Here is a 22,070-nt window from a genome sequence, read left to right as displayed (position 1 = left end):
TTCATTCTTCCTTGGGTTTGTTATTACTCATTCCCCCTACCCCAGGAAAAGACCTTTCCATAGTTGCACTGTGCTGGGGTCTAGAGTTCCCAAGTGCAAATGCTACCCAATGCTGCCATCTTTGGTCACTAACTTTCAGCCAAGCTCTCAAATCTCATGTCCAGCCCTGTGTTGGCCTGCCTAAAGTGTCCATCACCAGAAACCAGCCTGTCAGGTGTGAGGGATCCAGGATATGTCAATGTCATGGTACTCAGGAACTCAGGATGTCCTCCGGCAAGTCTGCTGGGCTGACTTCACCGTGGCGGGTTGAATGTCGGGTAACACCTCCAAGCTAGGTCTCCACTAAGGTGAAACTGAGAAGCAGAACTGAGTCAACTTGATCTCCCACCATGCTCGCCCCACTCCCAGGCTACATGATATCTGTCCTGGCCCCCTCCACACCCACCATGTGTCTACTAACTGGTGGAGCAACCCACCACTTACTGTGATTTGATCCAAGCTACTTCCCCCTGCTCAGAAGGCCTTGGGCACAATCTGTCCTCTGTCTTCAACATAGTGTAAAATGACAGTGCCATCCCAAGGTAGACACATCCTAAAAGTCAGGAGACTCAAGTGGTCGTTTTCTTCCTAGAGTGGCAGTTGATAACCTGTGTCCCAAGGGCATATACTTACCAAAGCCCACCCATCAGACATGAGTAGAGATGTGAATGGTGTCCAGAGATCTTTGTGGCTACTTGGCAGATCTGCCAGTCACTACATGGGATTTCCAGAAAGGCACATGAGAACCCAGGGGGAAAACTTTAGGTGGGGGGATGTGCCTTTTGCTAAATGCTGCTCCATTTAAGATAATTATGAATCATTAGTTAAACAGTGTGAACCTCTTCTAACTCCCAGGGATCATAAAGTTTTGATGAATACCAGATAAGAAACTAAAATGAACAGATTGGACTGATGAATATCAGCTACATGCCAATGCACGTACAATAGTGTTTCAATCGATCTAGTGGGTAGCTAATATTATGCTTGTCTTACTGACTATGAAACTGAGACTTGGATAGGTCTAGTATTAATGCATTATTATCTTTATTATCATTGTTGCTGTTATTAAAATAATAATCATGTATTGAGTATTTAACATGTACTAGGTACTGCATTAAGTACTTGCTGCATTACATTATCTTGCTTAATCATCACCAAGACCCTATAAAGTAGCCATTTATTTTCAGATGAGAAAACTGAGGCCCAAGAAGATAAATTGGGGTGGGCATCAAAGACAGTCCAGGGTGTTGTCTGGGAAACCATAGCCCTTTATGAAAGGCCTGGGGTCAAGCCCTGGTTCCACTTCCAATTCTAGTTTTCTGCTGATGTGCACCGCGAGAGGCAGCAGGTGACAGCTCAAGTAGTTGGGTGCCTGCTACATACATGGAAGACACAGTCTAAGTTCCCAGTGCCAGTCTTACCTATTGCAGGCACGTGAGGAGTAACCCAGACAAGAGAGATACTTAGCTTGCCCCCTCTTTAGTTTTCTCTATTCTCAATCTCTCTCTCTCTCTCTCTCTCTATATATATATACAAATACATATATATGCAAATATATAAATACATGTATGCAAATATGCATATACATAGATACATGTATATGTATTATCTTTATCTCTAGATATTACATTTATATTTAAATTTATATCTTTGAAATAAATAAATTTTTTTAAAGTTTAAAGAAGATGAGCAACTTGGCCCAAGGGACAGGATTGTGATCTGAACTCCCAGACATGTGACTCAAAGCCAAGTGCTCTTTCTTCCACTGTTTTTATCCTCCACTGACTTCTCATCTGGCTTTTGCTCTAAGCAATGCCACAGTTATCTGTTTTATTATTTCATCACATGAAAAAGTTCATCCAAGTTCCAAAGAACCAATGAACTTGGTTTTTTGGAACTGAAGGGATAATGTCAAATCAAAATGCAACTGAATCTTGCCCACACACACACTGAGAATGAATGAAAGCAGAATTTCATTAAAAGGATATAGATGAGAGTCATGACCAGAATGCTGAAGTGCCCTGTTTCCACTCCAGTTGTTCAGTAATGGAGCCAAAAGCACCTGCCATGGACATTCACCTTGGGGCCAGTCAGGTTCCTCAGACGATGTTAATCAACACAAGACACAAATGAATTGGTATTGCTGAGACATTTTTCATGAAGCTGGCCAGTGCTCCAATTTTGAACTCTCCCCTGAGGTCTTCCAGTGTTGAGAATCATTGAATCTCTTGCAATGTGATAATGAGCACTTCAAAAAGCAGTAAACCACAAAATTTTGCAATAGTTTTGTAATAAACATGATGCCTAAATTCTTACATCACCTTGCCTTTTTTAAAGAAATATTTTACATGCAAGTTAAAATTACAGAGAGGAGGAGGGGAGAGAGAGATAAAGAGAGAAAGCTTTCATCTGTTGATTCACTTTCCAAATGGCTGAAACAGCCAGAAATGACCTAATTCAAAGCCCAGAGCCAGGAGCTTTTCCTGGTTTCCCACATGGGGCAGGTACCCAAAGCCATGGGCCATCCTCTGCTGCTATCTCAGGCCACAATGCAGGAAGCTGAATTGGAAATGGAACAGCCTAGACAAAAATTGCTGCCTAGATAGAATGTCAGCACCACAGGTAGAGGATTAGCCTGGTATGCTATGGCACCAGCCTACACTGAGTTTTTGAATAGAGACAAACTCAGCAAAATTCCATGCGTAATTCTAACAATTGAACTTTCTGAAAGCAGGTGAAGCTGTGCTAGATAGCAAAGGTTTGAAAAGATGTAGTAAAGAAAGAAAATAACAGTCTTTCAGAGGTGATGGGAGAAGAGAAGCCACAGCCTCCATCATAAACCACAGTACGACTTCTAGAAAAATATACTAGGCAAGAGTAAGAAGAGAACCAAAGACTGCAATCAAATCTCAAGTTATGCCTGCAGGAGTTTGTTCCTGAAGAATAGACAAAACCCAAGGCCTCTTCCATGTCATTGTCCCCATCAACTAGTGAGAGGCCCCCTCCACTAGTGAGAGGCCCCATCCATGGGGGCTGATATTCCAGACACCACGATCCAGAACTTACCTGGGGCTGTGGTAGGATGCCACTTGCAGGACTGAGCCCATCTCCCATAAGTAGGGGGCAGTCATCTTGGGCTGTCCGAATCCATTTCTTCCACCCTTGCCCCTCTCTTTCTAGTCCCCCACATGTCACGGAGCAAAGTGGCTAACGGCCTGGGATTTGATTCAGGAGATCCAAGAAATGGGTTGTGGTCCTGCACTGAGGAGTGGGACCTTGGGCAAACTACCCAAGCTCTTGGAGCCTCAGTTTTCCCTTCTGTAAAGTGGGGATAATAACAGCCCTGGCTCCTGCAGTTGTTGGGTGTGGCTCCTAATAAACATCCATCCTTATTGATCATTCCAATCCCTCACAGCCCATCCCAGATCCCCAAGCACTGGGGTTGGCACAAACACTGCCTCTCAATGGCTCTTCTGGACCTCTCTATCAGGGCCCCAAAGGCGTCAGCTGAGTCTTAGTCTTTCCCCACAGTCCTCTCATTTAAAGTAAGTACAATCCTGTCTTAGTATGCTTATTGGGGGTTTTGATTACCATATGAACCAAATTTAGATTTTAACTTTTCTAAAATCAGGATAAGGTTTACAATCTGCATATTTAACAAAGTGTTTACCCACCCTCCTCAGATGAGTATTTAATTCAGTGAAGTATCTTATAAGCAATGGCATCTTAGAATCATATTAGGTCGACTGATGAGGAAGAACCCTCATAGACCCAGTCATAACTTTCCCCTAGCACACCTTTCCACTTTCCTCCCTCCGTCCTTACACCAATCCACTTCCATCGATGACCAAGGACATACCTTTGAATGACAACTGGCAGGAATGAGTTCAGCCTGCACATATGGAAGCCAATGAGGTCACACACAGGTCAAACTGTGTCTGATCATTCCTACCTGACTAGCAAGGAAACAGGTTTGGAACATTAGGCTCACCCTGTTCATGACTGAAGTTCAGTATTAGCTTGCCTATAGGAAGATAAAATCTGTAATGATTGCATCATTGATGATCTATTGATACACTTACCTTCATTAATGTGGTCCCCAGATCCATTTCACTCATTGAACATGACTAGAGGGACAGGTCCATTCACATCCCAAGTCTCCTGTGGCCACTCCACTAGCACCACCCTGTCCCCGCTCCCCCCAACCAACAGCACAAATTGGCCACAGCAGTCCAGCTCATCCACTTCTCAAACTGTCACCCCAAACAAGTCTCACACCTTCCAAGGCACTAATGTTTAGAAGGAAAATAGCGAAAGAAAAGATTCTGCCCTCTTCCAGGAACTTTTCCTTTCAGAAGAGCAACACTGGGCTGAGCCTCTCTCATCTGCAACTTTGTGACTCTACTAGTGTCTTCAGATCCACTGGACTGACCCTAACAGAGTGCCTTTCATAGGGTGAGGTTCTCGTAACTGGAAGAAGAGAGACAAGAAATACAGACATGCAGTGTGACTGATGTCCCAGTTACTTAAAATAAAAATCCCTATTTTTCATGACTGATTTTAATAAAATCAAATCTTATAATTCTTCATTATAGCATTTTTCATTTTCATGAGGTAGTATCCAACTATTGACTGTAGCATTGCTCACCTCTGTCATGCCCCCGTGGCTGGAAACTGCATGTTCATTGTAAGGGAGGACAAGATTATCCTAGTTGATATGATGATGTGCTCAGAGGTCCGGGATCTCAAGCCACACTTGTACGTCTCTCCATTATCCATTAGAATAGCTGCCTTTTAGGGAAACCTACCATGCACCGCAAATCACAGCTGGACACTTGATGGATGCGGAACTGAGGCCCTGAAAAGTTAGTGTCCCATCTAACACTTCCCGAGTGACAGCTGCCTATAGTTTGTTATCCTACACATCCAACTGACACAAAATATTTGTCCTTAAACATTTGAGCTAATACAGCAGGGAAGAATGCAGTTCTAATACAGCAGGGAAGAATGCAGTTCTTCCCACAGAACTATTTCTAAATTTAGTGTCAGCATCCAAAGCCTCATGCAATTTGCCCTCACACTTCATCTCTCTCCCTCCAAAGACCACATCTACTAATTTTCCTAAACTCATTTTTTTTATTCACTTCAATTTTTTCAGCTTGGGCTGCCTCTCGGAGGTGATGATAAGCATGGCATATTGGGAGGGAAAGGACATGATAAGGAAATGTTAGCCTGGGCTTAAGAGGGCAGACCTGGAGTCTGGTCCATCTATGATAAAAGAATTGAGTGACAGCTCCAACCTTATGTCAGCTGACACATCCTGTAAGTCATACAATTTCATGACACATGTGTGTATTAGTATTTTCATAATCCCAAGGGTCATGCAAGAAAGTCAATAAAATACAAAAATTTCTACTTTACTAAGAGGCAGCCTATGCTGGCAATGATCAGGGGACCCAGAGACACTGAACCAATAGAAAGGAAAGCATCCCTTCTAAGGCAAGTGCAGAAGCCCAGAACAAAAGAAGACAGCACAATCTGAACTCCTGTCTTTATAAGATGGCTTTAATACTGGGGAGGCTTGAGCTCAACCCAGGCTCACCCACTGACCAGCCACATGGCACCTGTAGCTTTATCTTAGAAAGATAAAGCTGTGATAAATAACCCCAGAGGAGACAATTGGGTCATCCTAACACAGCACTTGAAAGATGCTCTACCCAAATGTGATTCTCTGCCCTCTGTCCCCAAAAAGCTACCCAGGAGCACCCAGTGATTAAACGGATGGGCTCCAAAGATGGAAAGCCCAAACTAAAATGCTTACTCTACCACTTATTAGCTATGTAATCATGGGAAAGTAACCTAATCCTTCTGCGCCTCTACATGGACATGACAATGTAACTCCCATGTCAAAGATTCGTGAAGCTGAACATAATGAATGCCATAGCTCAGAGTGTAGATAAGTCACACTGCCCAGGCTCAAAGTACCTTCATGCACCACCACTCCACAGGAGATATATTTGGTGCCCCCCATTTCACAGATGAGTAAAGTGGGCTACAGAGTCATAAAAGAGACTTTCCCGCCTCAACCAGTCAGTAAGAGACCCAGTAGGGATCCAAACCCAGGAGCCGTCCCTCTAGAATCTGAATTATGATGGAAAGCCCAAACTTGCCGCTGCTAGGTAACTGAGCTATCGCAGGAGAGTAGGCTCTGCCCCATTCCTTCCTCCCACCCCTCCCCACTCGAATCCCCTTCTCTTGTCTTTATCCAACATCTATAATACAATCTCTAGAAGGTTAGGAGTCATTGTCATCCCAGAGCACCACTCCAATTACATTTAGATTCAGTGTGATGACCCAACTTAATTAGAGTCAAATTCCTCTTTTATTTTGGTTTTATCTTAATGAGCCCTTTTATCCATGGGTATAGAAGCCTGTAATTTCGCACAGTCACTCGGAGAGGCTATGTTACACAGTCCGGAGAGTGAGGCAGTCTGTTGTCCTACACATCCACCACTCACTGGAAGACTTCTTACTCTTCACTGAATCAAGAGACTAGAAAATGTGCTTTTTCTAGAAAACTTTTTATAAGATTTCCATTGACAGTGTCTCCCCAAGAAATGCAAACAGCATTAGTAACAGTTCCAAAACCAGGGGACAAGATAGGACAGTCCCCAAAAGCAAATTAGGTAGCATCTGTGACCATCACAGTGCCTTAGACACCAAGAAGGAAAAGATGTCACAGAATCCCAAGACTTCAAAGACCATCTAATGCAGCTGTTTGCAAGATTTTCTTCTTAAAGTTGTATTTATTGCTTTGTCAAAATTACACAGAGAATAGTGGAGACGGAGATAGACAGACCTGCCACCCAGTGGTTTGCTCCCTAGAAGACCCCAACAGCCCGGGCTGGGCAAGACTGAAGCCAGGAGCCAGAAACTTCATTAGAGTCTCCCTTGTAGGTGCAAGGACAAAAATCACTTGAGCTGTCTGCCACTGCTTTTTCAGGTCCATTAGCAGGGAGCTGGATAGGAAGTGGAACAGCCAGGACATTAACTGGCCCCCCATGGGGTGCCAGTGTCACAGGTATTTGCTTAACCTGTTGAGCTACAATGCTGGCCCCAGAAAAATTTTTTTTCAGTACAGATTCTATTGTTTGAGAAAAAAATCTAGCCTGGAAGGTTTATATAAAATTAACAATACTCTTCTTGGGTCAGGGAGTGGGGGTCATCTACTAAAAGCCTAACCCATTCACCCCAATCCTATCTTCCTATCCCCAAAAATCTCTAGTGTGGATTCCAGGGCACCCCAGGGTTTTCTCCCTAGGCAAAGTTTGAAGATAAGCCTTCTAATCCCACTTCCTCTCCCACCATGGGGATCCCAAAGCCCAGAGAAGCTCCCTGCCTGGCCTGTGGATGCACAACCTGGGCAGTACCTTATCACCCCTCAACAATTTTTCCATGATGACACCCTGAAGCTGCTAATGAATGCCTTTTGTTTCTTGAGACCGGACAGGTGTTTATATTTGTGTGTTTGTCCCTGTGCCCAGTGTTTCCGAGAAAACTTAACCAACCAGTCTCCACTTTCACTTACAAGCCTGGAGTCCACCGTTCCAACACAGCAGGTTAGCTGCCCAAGGCTGCTGGAAGCACAGTGCAAATGAGCAGTGTCAGGGGTGATATAAATGCTGCCCCACAGTTGACCCAGGACCCGGTGCACGCAGCCTGTGGGAGGCCGAGTTTCCACTCTCAAAAAGTACGTAGTTCCCCATGGAACACCCGAGGGCTGGCCTCCAGGTCAGGCTGCCTCGTTGGTTAGCACTGCACACGTGACCGGACCAGCAAGTCTCCCCTCTTCTCCCTCTGTCAGAGTTGGGGAAAACAAGGGTGAGAAAGCTCACCCCCTGACTCCTTATGTCTGGAGGTGTTGGAAGCAGGACAAATTTATATAGTCTGAAAACTTATCTGTACCTTAGCGTGAAAACCCGAGAAGCAGCAGCCCAGCGGTGGCCCTGACTGCTAGCTGCTCCAGCCTGGCTGGAAGGGGTCCTAGAGACAGGGCAAGCTGACACACCGACTCCATCAAGGAAACCTCGGTGACCAGAGCCTAGAGAGGCCATCCTGGATTCTCTGCTGGTGTTGCCTCAGTGACCTCTGAAGTAGCCCCAAGGAGAGGCACCGTTCCCCACATGAGAAGGGCTCGTCAAGTTCCTCAAGGAGAGACACAGCTAGAACAAGGATGCCATCAAAAGCAATCAGATCCCGAGCTATCTGGCTGCAAGACCTGAGTTGTGTTCTTAATCACTGCCCCAGCCTACCCTTCCTGCTTACCACACAGGAAAGGGGGTGGGAGGAAGCACCTGAGACACAAAAGCCCCAGGGCCCAGCCGGCCCAGCAGGGAGGCAGCACCCACAGGTGCTGGGTGTCTGAGTTTCCCTCCAATTCGCACGGAGGAGAATTCCCCCAGCCAATCTATGAATCTATGGATCCTGCCAAGCTCCCAGAAGCAAGCATAATATGGTCTGGTTGTTTACTGAGTCCCCTTGGCCTTGGGGGGTGGGGGTGGGGGGCGTGAACTGGACACAAAAGCAGGATAAAGGTAAACTTTCTGCACCTGAAAACCATTCCCCCTCCAAGGAGCCGTGTCACACTGTATGTCACCGTCATCAAAGGGGCTGTGCATAAACCTGAAAAACCAAACGGACCTGTCTGTAGGTGTCACTTATATCACCAGGCTACAGGTGCCTTTATTTCCACTGTACGCTGGTGCTGGGAGCGCCTGCCTTCTCTTGCGTTGCAAGCCTTGCCCGTGGACCTAGCCAGCACTGTCCTCACGTAAGCAACTTTTCTTTGCTCTTTTGGAGGGCTTAGAAGGGGTGGCAGGATTCCAAGGCTCAAACTGGGCTGGGTCGCTCTGTTTGATCCGCTCCCACTCCAGAGCCGGACCCTCCATAGGCATTGCCAGGGCCACCCAGGCTCTGGGTGACTCGGATTTGATTGTTCACCTGAGACAGACACCTTTGGCCTCTCCAGCCTGTGTGGCCACCCGCTAGCTCCTCACGCCCCCCCACCCCCCCTCACCCGCATTCCCCTCAGTGTGGAACCCTTGGGGGAAGAAGCCAAGAGATTGCGTATGGACGCTCACCTCTGCCTTCGCTAGAGCTGCAAAGGAGACTGGGTTATCCACAGTGAAATACTCTGCTTAAGGCAAGTCCACCACCTCCTCCCCTACCCTACTTTTCTTCTCCTTCCCCCATGGACCAGCTCATTCCATCTGCCCCCAGCAATACGCAGAACTTTCTTAATGGGCGGAGTGGAGGGAGAGGGTTTCAGGAATTCATCTGTACTAAATAGCTTCAAAGGAACTCAGTCTGCCCTCTCCCAGCCCCTCAGTATACGATTCCCCCTAAAAAAACAATGGTTCGGATTTTTCCAGCGCTTTCTGGCCTGGAGAAAAGACTCGCAATTGTCTGGGGGTTCGCGTGGCTTTGCCCCCTGCTGGCAGCAACTAGAAACACATGCTAACCTCTGCAAGTGGAAACCACGGACCCACGTTGGGAGAGGTGTGTTGTGGATTAGTACAAATTCTCATTTTACCGACACGGGCCAGGAAAGGTTCCATGATGAAGGGAAACAAGCTCCGTGTGTAAGTCATAACATCCAGCAAAGGGTCGGTTGCCTGTAAGAGTGAGAACTTGATCCTTTTGTCTTCCTGTTCTGTATGTGTGTCGTGTTGAGTCGTGGGTTTTCGTGATTCAGGCATTTCTAGGCAGGAGTTTGTCTTCATCTCAGAGTGATCACTCCTGAGCGCCACTGATGGTAGCTGTTTCGTTCCTCTGGGGCAGGAATGCGCGTTTCACCCAGTCCTCTGCACATAGGGACTGCTTTTCTGAACTTCTCAGGATATCCTGAGGGTTGTCTGTCACAGCTCCCTCCTTAGAGATGAGGAAGTCACAGCTCCTCCAGGGTCAGGAAAGTGTCCATGGAAAGTGGGGCCGGTGAGGGAATATTTCAGCAAGTCATCAGAAAGGTGCCCCTGGTCCCCGAGTCCTCGAGGCAGGCTGTAGCCCACAACATGTTCGATCCAAGACCAAGGAACTTAGCACTGAAGCCGCCAGCAAACCTCGTGATCCACCTGCTGTGGCCTCAGCAGCACCTTCAGAGAAGCAGACAGAAGCAAATAAACAGGCAAGCTCCCACAGCACGCTTAAGGCAAATGAGCCACAGCTTGACGTCAGCAGGTCAGTTCTCCCAGCTGCTTAAGTTTCTGCCCAAAGAACAAACACTTCAGCACCCAACCCACAATTCTTCTTTAGCATCAAGTGTCGAAACAGCCGGCCAGATTCTCTCCACTGTTCACCTTCTCAGACAGGTCCCTCTGGGAAACTGACCCTGCCCTGTCCACAGGGCTCAGGAGCTGGTGGGCCTAACACACACTGAGAGTTGCTGAAGGCATGAGAGAGCGAGAGTGAGAGTGCGAGAGAGAGGCTGGTCATCCCAATGATACTACTCAGGTGGTTGGGTGAGGAACGACCCTGTGTAGCCCCCTCTTGCCTTGCTCTCCTGCCTCACAACCTTGCTCCGCCCAAGAATGTTTTGATACATAAACAGCCAATATGCAGATGCTTAATTGGCTAGAGTTTTGATCACATGCCCAGAGCAAAGTTGGTGATCCTGGCCATGCTCAGGGAGGAATTTTCCTCCCCTGGCAAACTGGCCAAGGCCGGGTGATTTGCTGCTGCCCCTCTGTCCGGAAGGCTGAGCAGAGGTGCCTGGTTACTCGGGCCATGGGCGCCACACCTGTCCCTGCTGCCTCAACTTTATGGAGAGCTGAGGAGCTCACAAGCCCGCTCCTCTGACCTGGGGCCCTCTGGGTATTGGCTCTGAGAAGAATTTGGAAGCCGCCGGAGGCATCTGGGGACAGCAGCTTCCAGACGATCACTGCTTCACTCTCAAAGGAACCTGCAGCTGGCCCGTCCCGTGTGTACAGGGGAGCTCATCTGAGTCCTCCACCTGGTGTGCGTGAGCTTTTATCTTTTCCTACTTACCAGACAACTAGAATGGGAACTGATTGTGGGAAAATGGATTCTAAGCACTGTGGGTTTGTGCATAGGCAAATGAGAGTGAGGGCCCGGAGGGTGTAAGGCACCTGCCTTGTCTGGGTCAAATCCAGCTCCTCAGAGATTTATATGCCCAGTGAAGGCAGAAGGTAATGGACTCCTGATGGAGAAGAGGACACCTGGGCCCTTTGTCAGAGCTAACATGCTAATCCGTGTTTGTCGTGGTTAGAGTTGACTCCTATTTGGGTGACTTGGCTCCATCACAAGTGTCTGAATCTAAGCAATGTGGATTGTATATTTGGATGCGGGCACAGGATGCATTGGCCCAGGGTGGGTAGACTGCCCAGAGCTAGAGCAGAACCAGAAGCCATCTTGTCAGCGTCCATACCAACACATAAAGGGGGAGAGTTGCTGGGAGAGGTGCAAGAGGCAGTCCTGACTCACAGCCTGGACCCTGCCTGCGCTGACCAGTAAAGCCCTTGCCACCCAAAGCCTGGCTGCAAGAGCTGAGCAGGAAGACTGGCCCAGGGAGCCCCATCTGGCCTGGCTGAGACCCAGAGCCCCTCACTCTTCATTGTCACTCACAGCCCCTGGGATCCCTTTTACATCATTTTTCTTCATCTCTTCCACCCTTGCCCGAAACGTGAAAATCGTAGATAAGCTGTCTGTTGATAAATTGCAGGAGGTTGGAGGGTTCTGAATCCTAGTCGTGTCTTGCTTTGTTTCATTGTGTTGACTTTCTTGCTCAAAATTGGCTTTTCACACCAGAAGGCAGGATCACCCTGTTGAGAACGCCTGGTCTACATTCAGGTGGCTAGTGCCTCAATGCTCGCATTGAAAAAAGCAGCAGCACACAGCTTCCATCCTCACCCTCCCTCCCCCTGCATTAGAGAAACCATGAGGGCTAGAGGGACTAGAGGATTGCCTTCTTGCAAGGACTTGGGGAGGGCTGGGTATAAGTAACAGTTATATTCCTGAATGTGCATGCCTCGTGCATGCTGGGGTCCAGGCTTTGTGCAGAGCCCCCAAGCTCCTTAACACAGAGCAGAAACAAGAAGACAAGAACTGTTACCCTTCTCCTAAAAGAAATCATCACAGAAGGGAGAGAGCCTGATGTGCAGCTGGTAGTGCCCTCTCAGAAAACTTACGGAGTCTATTTGCCCTAGGAGGTGTTAACGGGCTGATAGACTATAGAGGGCAGGCCTGGGGAGATGACACATCCCTGAGGGGTCAGGCGGAAGGAGAGAGCTGCAACTATGAAAGGAGGCTAATGTCTGATTGCTCCACACACTTCTAGCACTGATGCGATTGAATTATTAAGGCACAAATAGCTTTTGAGAGCTCAAGGGCAGCAGGGAGAGGCGATCACACTTCTGCTGTCTAGCTGTGATCCTGTGCAGTCCTTAGGGACCTGCAGCTCCAAGGACCTCATTTCATTTTCTTTCTCTCCTTTCTCCAAACTCCAGTGAAGTCACTTCCGAAGCGTGCATGCTCTGCTTCATCTTCTGTGCTTCTGGCCTAGAGAGAAGGAGGGGGTCTCTTTACAATTTAAAAAAAAAAAAAAAAGATTTATTTACTTGAAAGGCAGATGACAGAGACCAGAAACAAAGACAGAATCTCCCATCCCCTGGTTCACTCCCTGAATGGCAACAATAGTCAAGGATGGGCCAAGCTAAAGCAAGGGGCCCCTAAGCCCATCCAAGTCTTCCCATGTGGGTGGCAGAGCTCCAAGTACTTGGGCCTTCCTCCGTTGCTTTCCTAGGTGTGTTATCACAGAATTGGATCAGAAACAGGGTGGCTGGGATTCAAACCAATGTTCCAATATGGGATGCTGACTTACTAAGCGGCAGCTTAGCCCACTGCAAAACAAACGCCAGCCCCAGAAATAGGGTGCTTTTATCCTTTGTCCTTGCTTGCCGGGACTTTCCTAAAGTTCAGTCCAGAAAACAAATGTGCCTCTTTGGGCTCGAAGCAAAGCTCCTATCCATCCCTCCCAACTTCTCATGGCATCCCTCTCCGTCCTGTACCCACTGCTCCCGGCTCAGGAGAGAAAAGCTAATCCATGAGAAAATCAGGGCCCAACCCAGGCAACCTTGACTTGGGACTGAGAGGGTTCCCGGAGAGATGCAAGGCCGTGATAAGCACTGGGATGCCTCAACCCTCTCTAGCCATCAGGAGGGCAGTTCTCATGAGTGTTGCAAGGTGCTGATGATGGTGCATTTGCAAACATCCCTGTAGACTTGGTCTTTTGGAGTCCTGTCATCGTCCCTATCCCTCTTAATTCTGATGCTCCAGTTGCCTTGTTAGTGAAACCGGCCTGCCTGGAAGTGTGTTGGGAGAAAAGGAGCTCCAGGGCAAGAGCTGGAAGACTAGCGCCCTGCCTTCAGCTTAACTTCCTCCGATGTAAAAGGCTAGACTAACTCACTATTTTCTAACTCACACCATGTGTGACAGGGGAGGTAAATCTGGCTCAGAACTGACAAACATTTTTCTCAAACGGCCAGAGAATAAACAGTTTAGGACCTGCAGACCAAAAGGAAAAGTCAAGTATGTTATGCAGGTACTTGCTGAAAACTGTTAGCAGCATTAGGGGCGTTGGCTATGATGTTACTGGAGACCCTTGCATTCTGTATCAGGGTGCCTCTGTTTGAGTTCTGCCTCAGCTTTGGATTCCAGGTTCCTACTGAGGCAGATTCTGGGAGGTTCAAGTGGTCCCTGCCACCTGTGTGGGGAAACCTGGATTGACTTCCTGGCTCCCGACTTTGACCCAGCCCAGCCCCAGTCATTGTGGACCTTTGAGGAGTGAGCCGTAGAACAGGTGGCAGGCCACAGATTGGCTTATGGGCTATACTTCATTAATCCTGATCCAGGTGCATGGATGAACAATTTTCATTTAAATGATTTAAATGGTTGTGTATTCATTTTATGTAAGTCAGAAATCTGATTTTTCCACTTACAGTGATGTAAGTTTTCCATTTACATTTTTGTTGAAGCAAAAAGGAAACTGGCTTTTTAAAAACATTTTAAGTAACTAGTAGTGCTCATGGTATATAGATTGGGAGAAATTGTGGTGAGAGGCAAGTGACTGAATTCTGAAATGCATTGAACATGACATTTGGTAAGCTCCCGGTCACGTTGAAATCTCAAGTGTTTAGTATCCCAAACCCTGATATCGTTCTCTGCTCCGACTTTGCTGGCCATGTGGTCTTGAAATGTGCGTCCCATTGCAAAGACAGCGTGGGCCCTGCCTATGGTCCCCCAGATGTGGGCAGATTTTTCCACGCTGTGGGAATATAGAATATGTCAAGAAAGTGGCAAGTGGGAACATAGGAAGCAGCGAGGATGAAGTTGGTGCAGCAGAGGATGTGTGCAAGTGGTGGTCCAAGGCCTGTTCTCTTCTACCCATTCTCAGTCCCACGCACACACCTGCTGCTGGAGCTTTCCACAGAAGTGTACAGGGCAGGAGGACACAGTGGGGAAGACCAGGGGCTTTCTACACAGTTAGACCCGAGCTGCCACATACAAACTGCCACCTGTCACTGGGTATTTCACATACATCACTGAGATCTCACCGCCTCCATCTCTCCTCACCCACAGAGTGGAACCCCTAGGCCTCAGAGTGGTCCTTCAGAGGGTACTAGAACCAAAGCCATCAAAGTACTAAAGGGGCCCAAGGTGTTGTGCTAGTTACCATGGTCATAGGGCCACACTCTTCTTGCCAAGGCCCCAGGGCCAGTTGCACTGCAGAATTCAGAATGCAGAATAGCCCTCAGGCTCTAGAATTGCATACCAACATTTCTGCAGTGCATCTTATGAATACTCCCCAAGTGCAATGAAGAAAACCCTAGCTACAGTTATAAAACTCTATAATGTGTATAAGGTGGCTTCAAAATACTTGTGGAAAATCTGCATCATCTTTGATCTTCTGAGAAAGAAAAAGAAAGAACTTTCATCTACTGGTTCACTGCCCCCAGATGCCCACAATGCCTGAGACTAGGTTAAGCCAAAATCAGAAGCTGAAAATGCAACCCAGGTTTCCCATGAGGGCGGCAGGTAGCCAGTTATCTGAACCATCACTTCTGGCTCCCAGGATCTGTAGCAGCAGGAAGCTGAAGTCAGGAGCTAGAGCCAAGCAATTTCATGAATTTTTTTAAGCCCTTAATATGTAGTTTTAGATATGCGTATGAGGACAATAACTGTATTTTTGTGCAAAATATCTTGGATTCCATGGTTAGTTTTATAAATAATAAATATTTTCCATGAACTGTTTGAACACTCCTTCAATATCCAACAGTATTCTAGATAGTTAATGAAAAATAGAATCAAAAAATTAGCTTATTTTGATGCCAAAAAAAAAAATCCAAGTCCCCAGTTTCCCCATTTATAAAATAGGACTAGATTGGGTGGGACAAGACTTCATAACGGCGTGCGTCGAAACCCTTAGAAGGGTCGAAGGCTCCTGGTAGGCAATGAATGTTCAACGCTAAAGTCCTAAAGCCAAGGGCTGCCCCACGAAGGGCTCCACATCATGGCTTCTCGGAGCCTTCCCTCCTACAGTTCCTCATGGCTTCTCCTGCTGTTGCAGAGTGATGCTGGACTCGGTGACACACAGCTCCTTCCTGCCCAACACGTCCTTCTGCGACCCCCTCATGTCGTGGACCGATCTGTTCAGCAGTGAAGAGTATTACCCTGCCTTTGAACATCAGACAGGTGAGTGCTACAAGAGGAACCCATCGCGGGAAGCTGGGTTGGGCAGGGGCAGGAGGAAGCATTGGCTTCAGGCAGATGAAAACACAATGTTCGGGGCAGAGGGCAGGAACTAGCCAGGTGGAAGAAGCAACGACCCCCAAGAGTTTAATGTTACCACTTCCATTTTCTCTCCTGGAGTGTCCAGCCCAACTTCCCTCTACTTCTGGAGACTCAAGGGCCTCAGCTAACCACTCTGAGTCCTACTTAACTACTCTGAGCAAAATGGACATGATAGAGCCAAACTCTTGTGAGTTGTTGTAATATTTAAACAATGTAGTAGAAAGAAAGCTCTTAGTCAAGGGCCCAATGTGTTGGGGTTACTTATCCTCATTGTGTCAGTTAACACCTGCTAAACCTTAGCTAGCTACGCCAGACACTCATCCCATCCTGAAAGAAGCCCTGAGGAGAAAAGATTGTGTTATTCCCACTCTGTAGATGAAGAAACCAAGACACAGAGAAACTAAGTGACTTGCCGCAAGTCTCACAATTAGTTAAGTTCTGCACCTGCTCTAACTAACCTATGTGGTCACCTTGTAAATGATGTCATGCTGTGGTTATTGATATTCATATGATCATCATTCTCAAAGCTCCTGTTCCCTAAGCAAGGATGATGAGTGCTGTTGTAAGAATTGAGGGGAACAAAATGTGTAAAATACACAGCCTGGTCCAAAGCAAGTGCTCAATAAACATGAGTTCCCTCACTGTCCCCACATCTCCCTCTCACCTTTCCCCCATTCTCTCGGCCCAGTGTTCTCCATCTGAGAGGGCAGCATGGAGTCTCATGCAGATCTCACGCTGTTGGGAGTTGGCTGAGCTTTGCCCTAGAAAACCTCCAAGGCCCTCTGTCCTCAAGGTGCTTGGGTGAGTGCACAGCCCAGAAGACTTGGCTGGTGGCTGGCAGCTGGCTGCTGCCTGGCAGGTGCACACTCCACACGCAGTGAGGCAACCACTAATTCAGCTATCTATCCTCACTGGCTTTTAACCCTGTATGTCCCAGCCTGGAGGAGTTCAAACTCAGTGTGCAGAGGCAGGCAATGTTCAGCAGAGGCCAAGCCTGCAAGGATACTGCAAAATGTCCAGCACCTCCAGAAAGTCCCTGCCTCCATGACCAGAGGCCAGGGTAGCACACACAGACCTAAAGTCTGTACCTGTGCCATGCAGTATTCCCCTCCCTAAACACACACACACACACACACACACACACACACACACACACACACACACAGGAAATCTTTGATTTTTACCCATAAGTTGAAGATCATTGCCTTTAGACTTGAACCATACAGTGTGCAGATGTGGAGCCTGAAGTCTCAGATGTGAAATCTGGCTCCGACACTTGCTGGCTACACCATCTGCCTCAACTCTCACATCTCTAAAATGGAGTTAATCCCAGTACCCGCCTCGGAAAGTTGTTACACGACATGTTTGAAACACAGTCTGGCACATGCCCAGCACACATGTGTTTCCAAAAACAAAGGATTCATTTCAGTTGGAGATGATGCAGAAGTTCTGGAGATAGATGGTGGTGGCAGTCACATGCTCCTCTCAAAGGACTTCACACCACTCAGCTGTACACTTTTAAGGGATTAAAATGGCAGGTTTGGTTGATATTTGCCTTACCATAATAAAACAAAAGTGGAGAGTTAACAGAAGGACTAGGCAATGGGATTACCAGTGTGGCGTGATGCAGGCACAACCTTTCTCTGTACCCATCAATATAAAGATCCTGTTTCCATCGATATAAAGAGAGGCTGGGCCAGGACATTGCTCGGTTTCCTTCCAGAAACTTCCCTGATGGCAGCATCTGACAACCCTACAAACACAGCCTTTTGAGAGACGAGGTACAGATGTGAGGCTAATGAAAAGAAAGTGCCTTTCAGGATGGTCCCAGACTTCTAATGCTCCCCAAGAATGTCATCAGGCTTTTAATTTGGGTCTCCGGGATTCCTAAATAGCTGAACTTTAACCTCCCAAGGGTCAAGCATGGGTGTGAAATGTTCATCTCTCAGAGCTGTCTGAACACCCAGCAAACCTCTAGGTCCTACTGACAGCAAGAAAACCCCATGATACCTTCAGTCATTCTGGCCAAAACATTGCCAACCAAAGAGGTGATACATCAGTATGATTTCATACAAAAAAATGCTCTCTACCCAGTGTACATCAGAGGACAGCCCCATCTTCCCAGGGACACTTTGTGAAAAACTTGTGACCCTGGAGACCAAAGGGTTTTTTCTCTCTCAAGATCATCTTCAAGTCAGAACTGACCATGGGGATCACCCCAATGCACCCTTTGAGTTAAGTCAAGGCTGCAGCTTAAGGCCAAATGGGTGCCCCAAGTCTTTTAAGATATGTTGTCTTTGCTGAAATAGTCTGCACCTCAGAGAGTTGGGAAGATGGAGAGCAAGGTGCTTAGCAAGCGCAGGCTTGCCTCCTGCTCACAGGAGGCTCACAGGAGTGGCTCACAGCTCCCAAGGAGGAAAGATGGACTTCCTCCCGCTCTTCAGTTTCCATCCCAAACAACAGCAACACTATCTCAACCCCCAACCTTCCCCAATCCAGGGGTTTTCACATCTTAGATACTCTGAAGCCAGAGGGAGCGCAAGGGAGAAATGAGCCCGATGTCTGGGAACAGGCAGGCAACAGTAAAGGCTCAGCCTACTCAGGAAAACTGGCCATTCCCAAGCACTTCTCGAACAGTGTAGGTAGAGGAAAGCTGACCTTGCATGCCATGTGCCAAGCACAGAGGACTGCGACCCGCTCTCTGGAGCAGGCCTTGGGCATGGCTACCTGGTGGGCTGTAAGGTATATGGACCCTGATGCCCAAATCTTACAGGATTTCAGGAACTCCCCTACACTCAGCTTCTGAGTTTTGACATAAGGAATTGGGAATATTGGAAAAGAGGAGAGGACATATCTCAAAGAGTTTTTCTCCGATTGAGTTCTCATAGCCTACCCTTCCCCGAGTCATTAAGCCTCCAGCTCCACTCCTCCTTCCTAGAGCTCCATCCCAGTCTCTGCCTTGCACACACACACACACACACACACACACACACACACACACACAGCTCTCACCTGATTGCAGGAGGCATGTCAGCACACAGGGTGACTTCCATTGGGGAATCTTGCTTACTTTCTGTATGCCTCAAAGGTGACTAGAATGGGTTTCCTGGAGGGGTCCCTCAGGGACAACCAAGGAAGGAAGTTGAGGAGACAAGTAAGAAGACCAGATGGCCCCCAGCCTTCACCTCTCTCAAGTAGCTTCCTAAGATGGCAAGGCATGAGATACGAGCTAGAATTAACCAACACGATCTGTCCCTAGCTCTGCACTTTCACAGCATGTGACCTTGAAGGAGGTCACTGACTTGTGCCTTATTTTCTTCATCTGTAAAATGGGTGACATGGAACATCTCTTCATTGCATTGTATTGAGGGAAACATGAGAGAAGTATTGAGCATGGTGACCAGCACATACCAAGGGCTCACTAAATACATTAGCTACCCTTACATAAGCTTTAACAACACAATTATTATGTACGAAATAATTGTTCATAACAATTGTTAACAAGATTTTACTTGAAAAGATTTTTCCTGAGGAAGAAAAAGAAGAGGAAGTGGCACCAATCCCCTAATCTTATTTGATTACTATTCAGAGAATCAGAGAGCACCACTGCAATTCCACGGGAGCTCTTCTAAGCACAATTCATGTTCTGGGCATATACATTGGAAAGCAGATATAAAGCACAAAGTCTAAGGATTTCTTACTTTTTAAGATTTATTTATTTGAAAGTCAGAGTTACCAAGAGAAAGAGAGAGATCTTCCATGTGCTAGTTCACTCTTCAAGTGGCTGCATTGGCCAGAAATGGGCCAGTCTGAAGCCAGAAGTCAAGAGCTTCTTCCAGGTCTTCCACGTAAGTACAGGGGCTTAAGGCCTTGAGCTATCCTCCACTGCTTCCCGAGCATATTAGCAGGGAGCTGGATCAAAAGTGAAGCAGCCAGAACCCTAACTGGTGCCCATATGGAATGTGACATTGCAGGCAGTGGCTTTACCCACTTACATCATGACACTATCCCCTAAGAATTTCTAAATCAAAACCAAAGAAACAAGGGCAAGTCGGGTAGCAGAGCAGGTTAAGTCATCACTTGGGGTGCCTGCATCCCATATCAAAATGCTTTGTTCAAGTCCTGACTGTTCTGTTTCTGATCCAGCTCCCTGATAGTGTGGTCCTGGGAGGCAGCAGGTAGTGACCCAAATGACTGAGTCTCTGTCTTCCATGTGGGAGACTAGAACTAAGCTCCTACCTTCTGACCTCTGCCTGACTTGGCCAGTGCTGGCTTTGGAGGAGTGAACCAACAGATGGAAGATATCTCTCTTTCTCTCTCTCTCTCTCTCTCTCTCTCTCTTTCTCTTTCATGTCCATTTAAATAAATAATACATTAGAACAGACCTACCTACCAGTTTAAAGTCTTCTGCTGCCAATGGCAGCAGTCACATCCCAGGGGACCACGCCACCAGCTGCATCCAGAGCCTGCTGGACCATCATGGCCGCTAGATCACCCAGGACTTTCCTCTCTGCCTCTTGCACACTTCCAAGGCATGACCCTTGGCAGATACCTCATCAACCCTCCTGCTGTCTTCTCCAGCCATTCTATTCCCTCTTCCTGGCCTTCACTTTCCATAGTGTGGGCTAAATCCTTCCACAGGCCAGGAGAGGAGGCCAAGAAAGGCTATTGGGTGATTTGAGACTGGCTTGGGGAGGAGTCCTGGAAGCAGTTTTGTCATTTCAGGCTTTCCCTCATCACATCCTTCCTGTCAGTGGCCCTACTACCCAGTTCATTCATCATCTCTCTTCAGTGCCACCCCCAGGCAAAACACTTTCCCAACTCCCTATGCTAATAAATCTTGGTAATTATGGTCCCAAGTTGTCTACCTGGGCCTCCCCTGACCCAGACTGTCTGTCTCCCCAGGCCAAGCCCTGAGCTTGCTTTGTTCTGCTTTGCCCCTTAGCTACCCTAACCAAGGCTTCATTGCCCTGAGGACAAATGTAGTTACCAAACAGTAAGGAACAGCAAATGACTTTCATGGAAGGCTTCCTTCACCCAGGTACTGGGCTTAGGTTTTCCCATGCTTGCTTTCCTTTTCATGACAAACTCCCAAAAAAGGTGCAGGTGCAGTTGTTATTCCAACTTGAACTCATGAAGGAAGCTGAGCTTCCAAGAGGTGAAGAAACTTGGTTGGGATCACAAAGCTAACAAATTAAAGAGCAAGGACTCCAAGTCAGGAAGGTCCTCTCCACGGCCCAGGCAGAGTCACCCCACATGGGTCCTCCAGTACTGTAGGAAGGAAGTATCCTTCCAGGGCTTGGGGCCATTGGCAGAATCTAGAATGGAGGAGAAGAACCTAATTGAGTCCCTGTAGCTGACAGGTTCATCTGGCCTTGCAGCTTTCCCATCAACCCCCTCACCCCCATCAGCAGAGGAGAAAGGTCAAGCTCTCCTCCAGAGATCTAGAGGCATAACTTACAGCTCTAAATCCTGCATTCTGCAACACAGTCATTTTATGATCATGCAAAAAGCAAACGTTCTCTCCTGATTTTTGCTCTGAGTACAGCATCAAGAAAATCAACAATGTTGGCTATTGAATTTCTCTATAGGAAGGATTTTAGAGGAAACAATCCATTTAGAAGATGTGACAAAGGAGTTGGTCTAGTACTTTACATAAGAATGAGAAGACATCAGTGACCTGCTACAGGTCAACAAGAGTGAAGTGGGGAGCTAGCAGGCCCTGCCCTAGCACACCTACAGGAGATGCACAGTGTCATCCTGTGACTTCATTTACCTATTCTCTGTCCCCAAGGGATGCAGCACCATCTCTACCACCTAGTCACCTTCCAGAGTTTCGCAACACGGTGTGTGTGTGTGTGTGTGTGTGTGTGTGTGTGTGTGTCTCACGATGCCCAAGAACTATCCCAAACCCACAGACTCACCTGTGGCCCCTTCTTTTAAACCAAAGATGACAGCACCTGGCCACCTAGCACATGCTGCTGACACAAGGACAAATGAAAGGCTGCTTCCTAATGGGATTTCATCGTTTTATGGTTAAAACAAAGCACAGCTCTGGGAAGGAACAGAGACACTGGCTCCACTTGAGGGTATACAAGTTAAGTGGCAACACAGGAAGCCAAGGAGGTTGCCCTCATATTACCATACATAAATGGATGGTTTCTAAT

The 22,070-nt window shown here is 47.4% G+C and overlaps 1 protein-coding gene across 3 annotated transcripts in view; it reads left to right on the top strand.

The window, feature by feature from the left end:
• Positions 1–8,746: 8,746 nt before the first annotated feature.
• ELF5 (E74 like ETS transcription factor 5) overlaps positions 8,747–22,070 on the top strand; it is a 30,403-nt gene continuing 17,079 nt past the window's right edge. Inside the window, exons 1-2 of one of the 3 annotated variants that reach the window (XM_040980086.1) lie at positions 8,747–8,869; positions 15,680–15,804. In XM_040980086.1, the coding sequence (XP_040836020.1) occupies positions 15,684–15,804 (121 nt within the window). In that variant the 5' untranslated portion in view covers positions 8,747–8,869; positions 15,680–15,683. Of the gene's footprint in view, positions 8,870–15,679; positions 15,805–22,070 lie in introns of those variants that run through there. The other 2 variants (XM_040980085.1, XM_040980088.1) reach the window with 2 other exon arrangements.

The sequence above is a fragment of the Ochotona curzoniae genome, unplaced genomic scaffold (genome assembly GCF_017591425.1).
Source record: "Ochotona curzoniae isolate NIBS_2020 unplaced genomic scaffold, NIBS_Ocur_1.0 contig_3432, whole genome shotgun sequence".
Taxonomy (NCBI): Eukaryota; Metazoa; Chordata; class Mammalia; order Lagomorpha; family Ochotonidae; genus Ochotona; species Ochotona curzoniae.
This window is presented reverse-complemented; position numbering and strand designations above follow the sequence as displayed.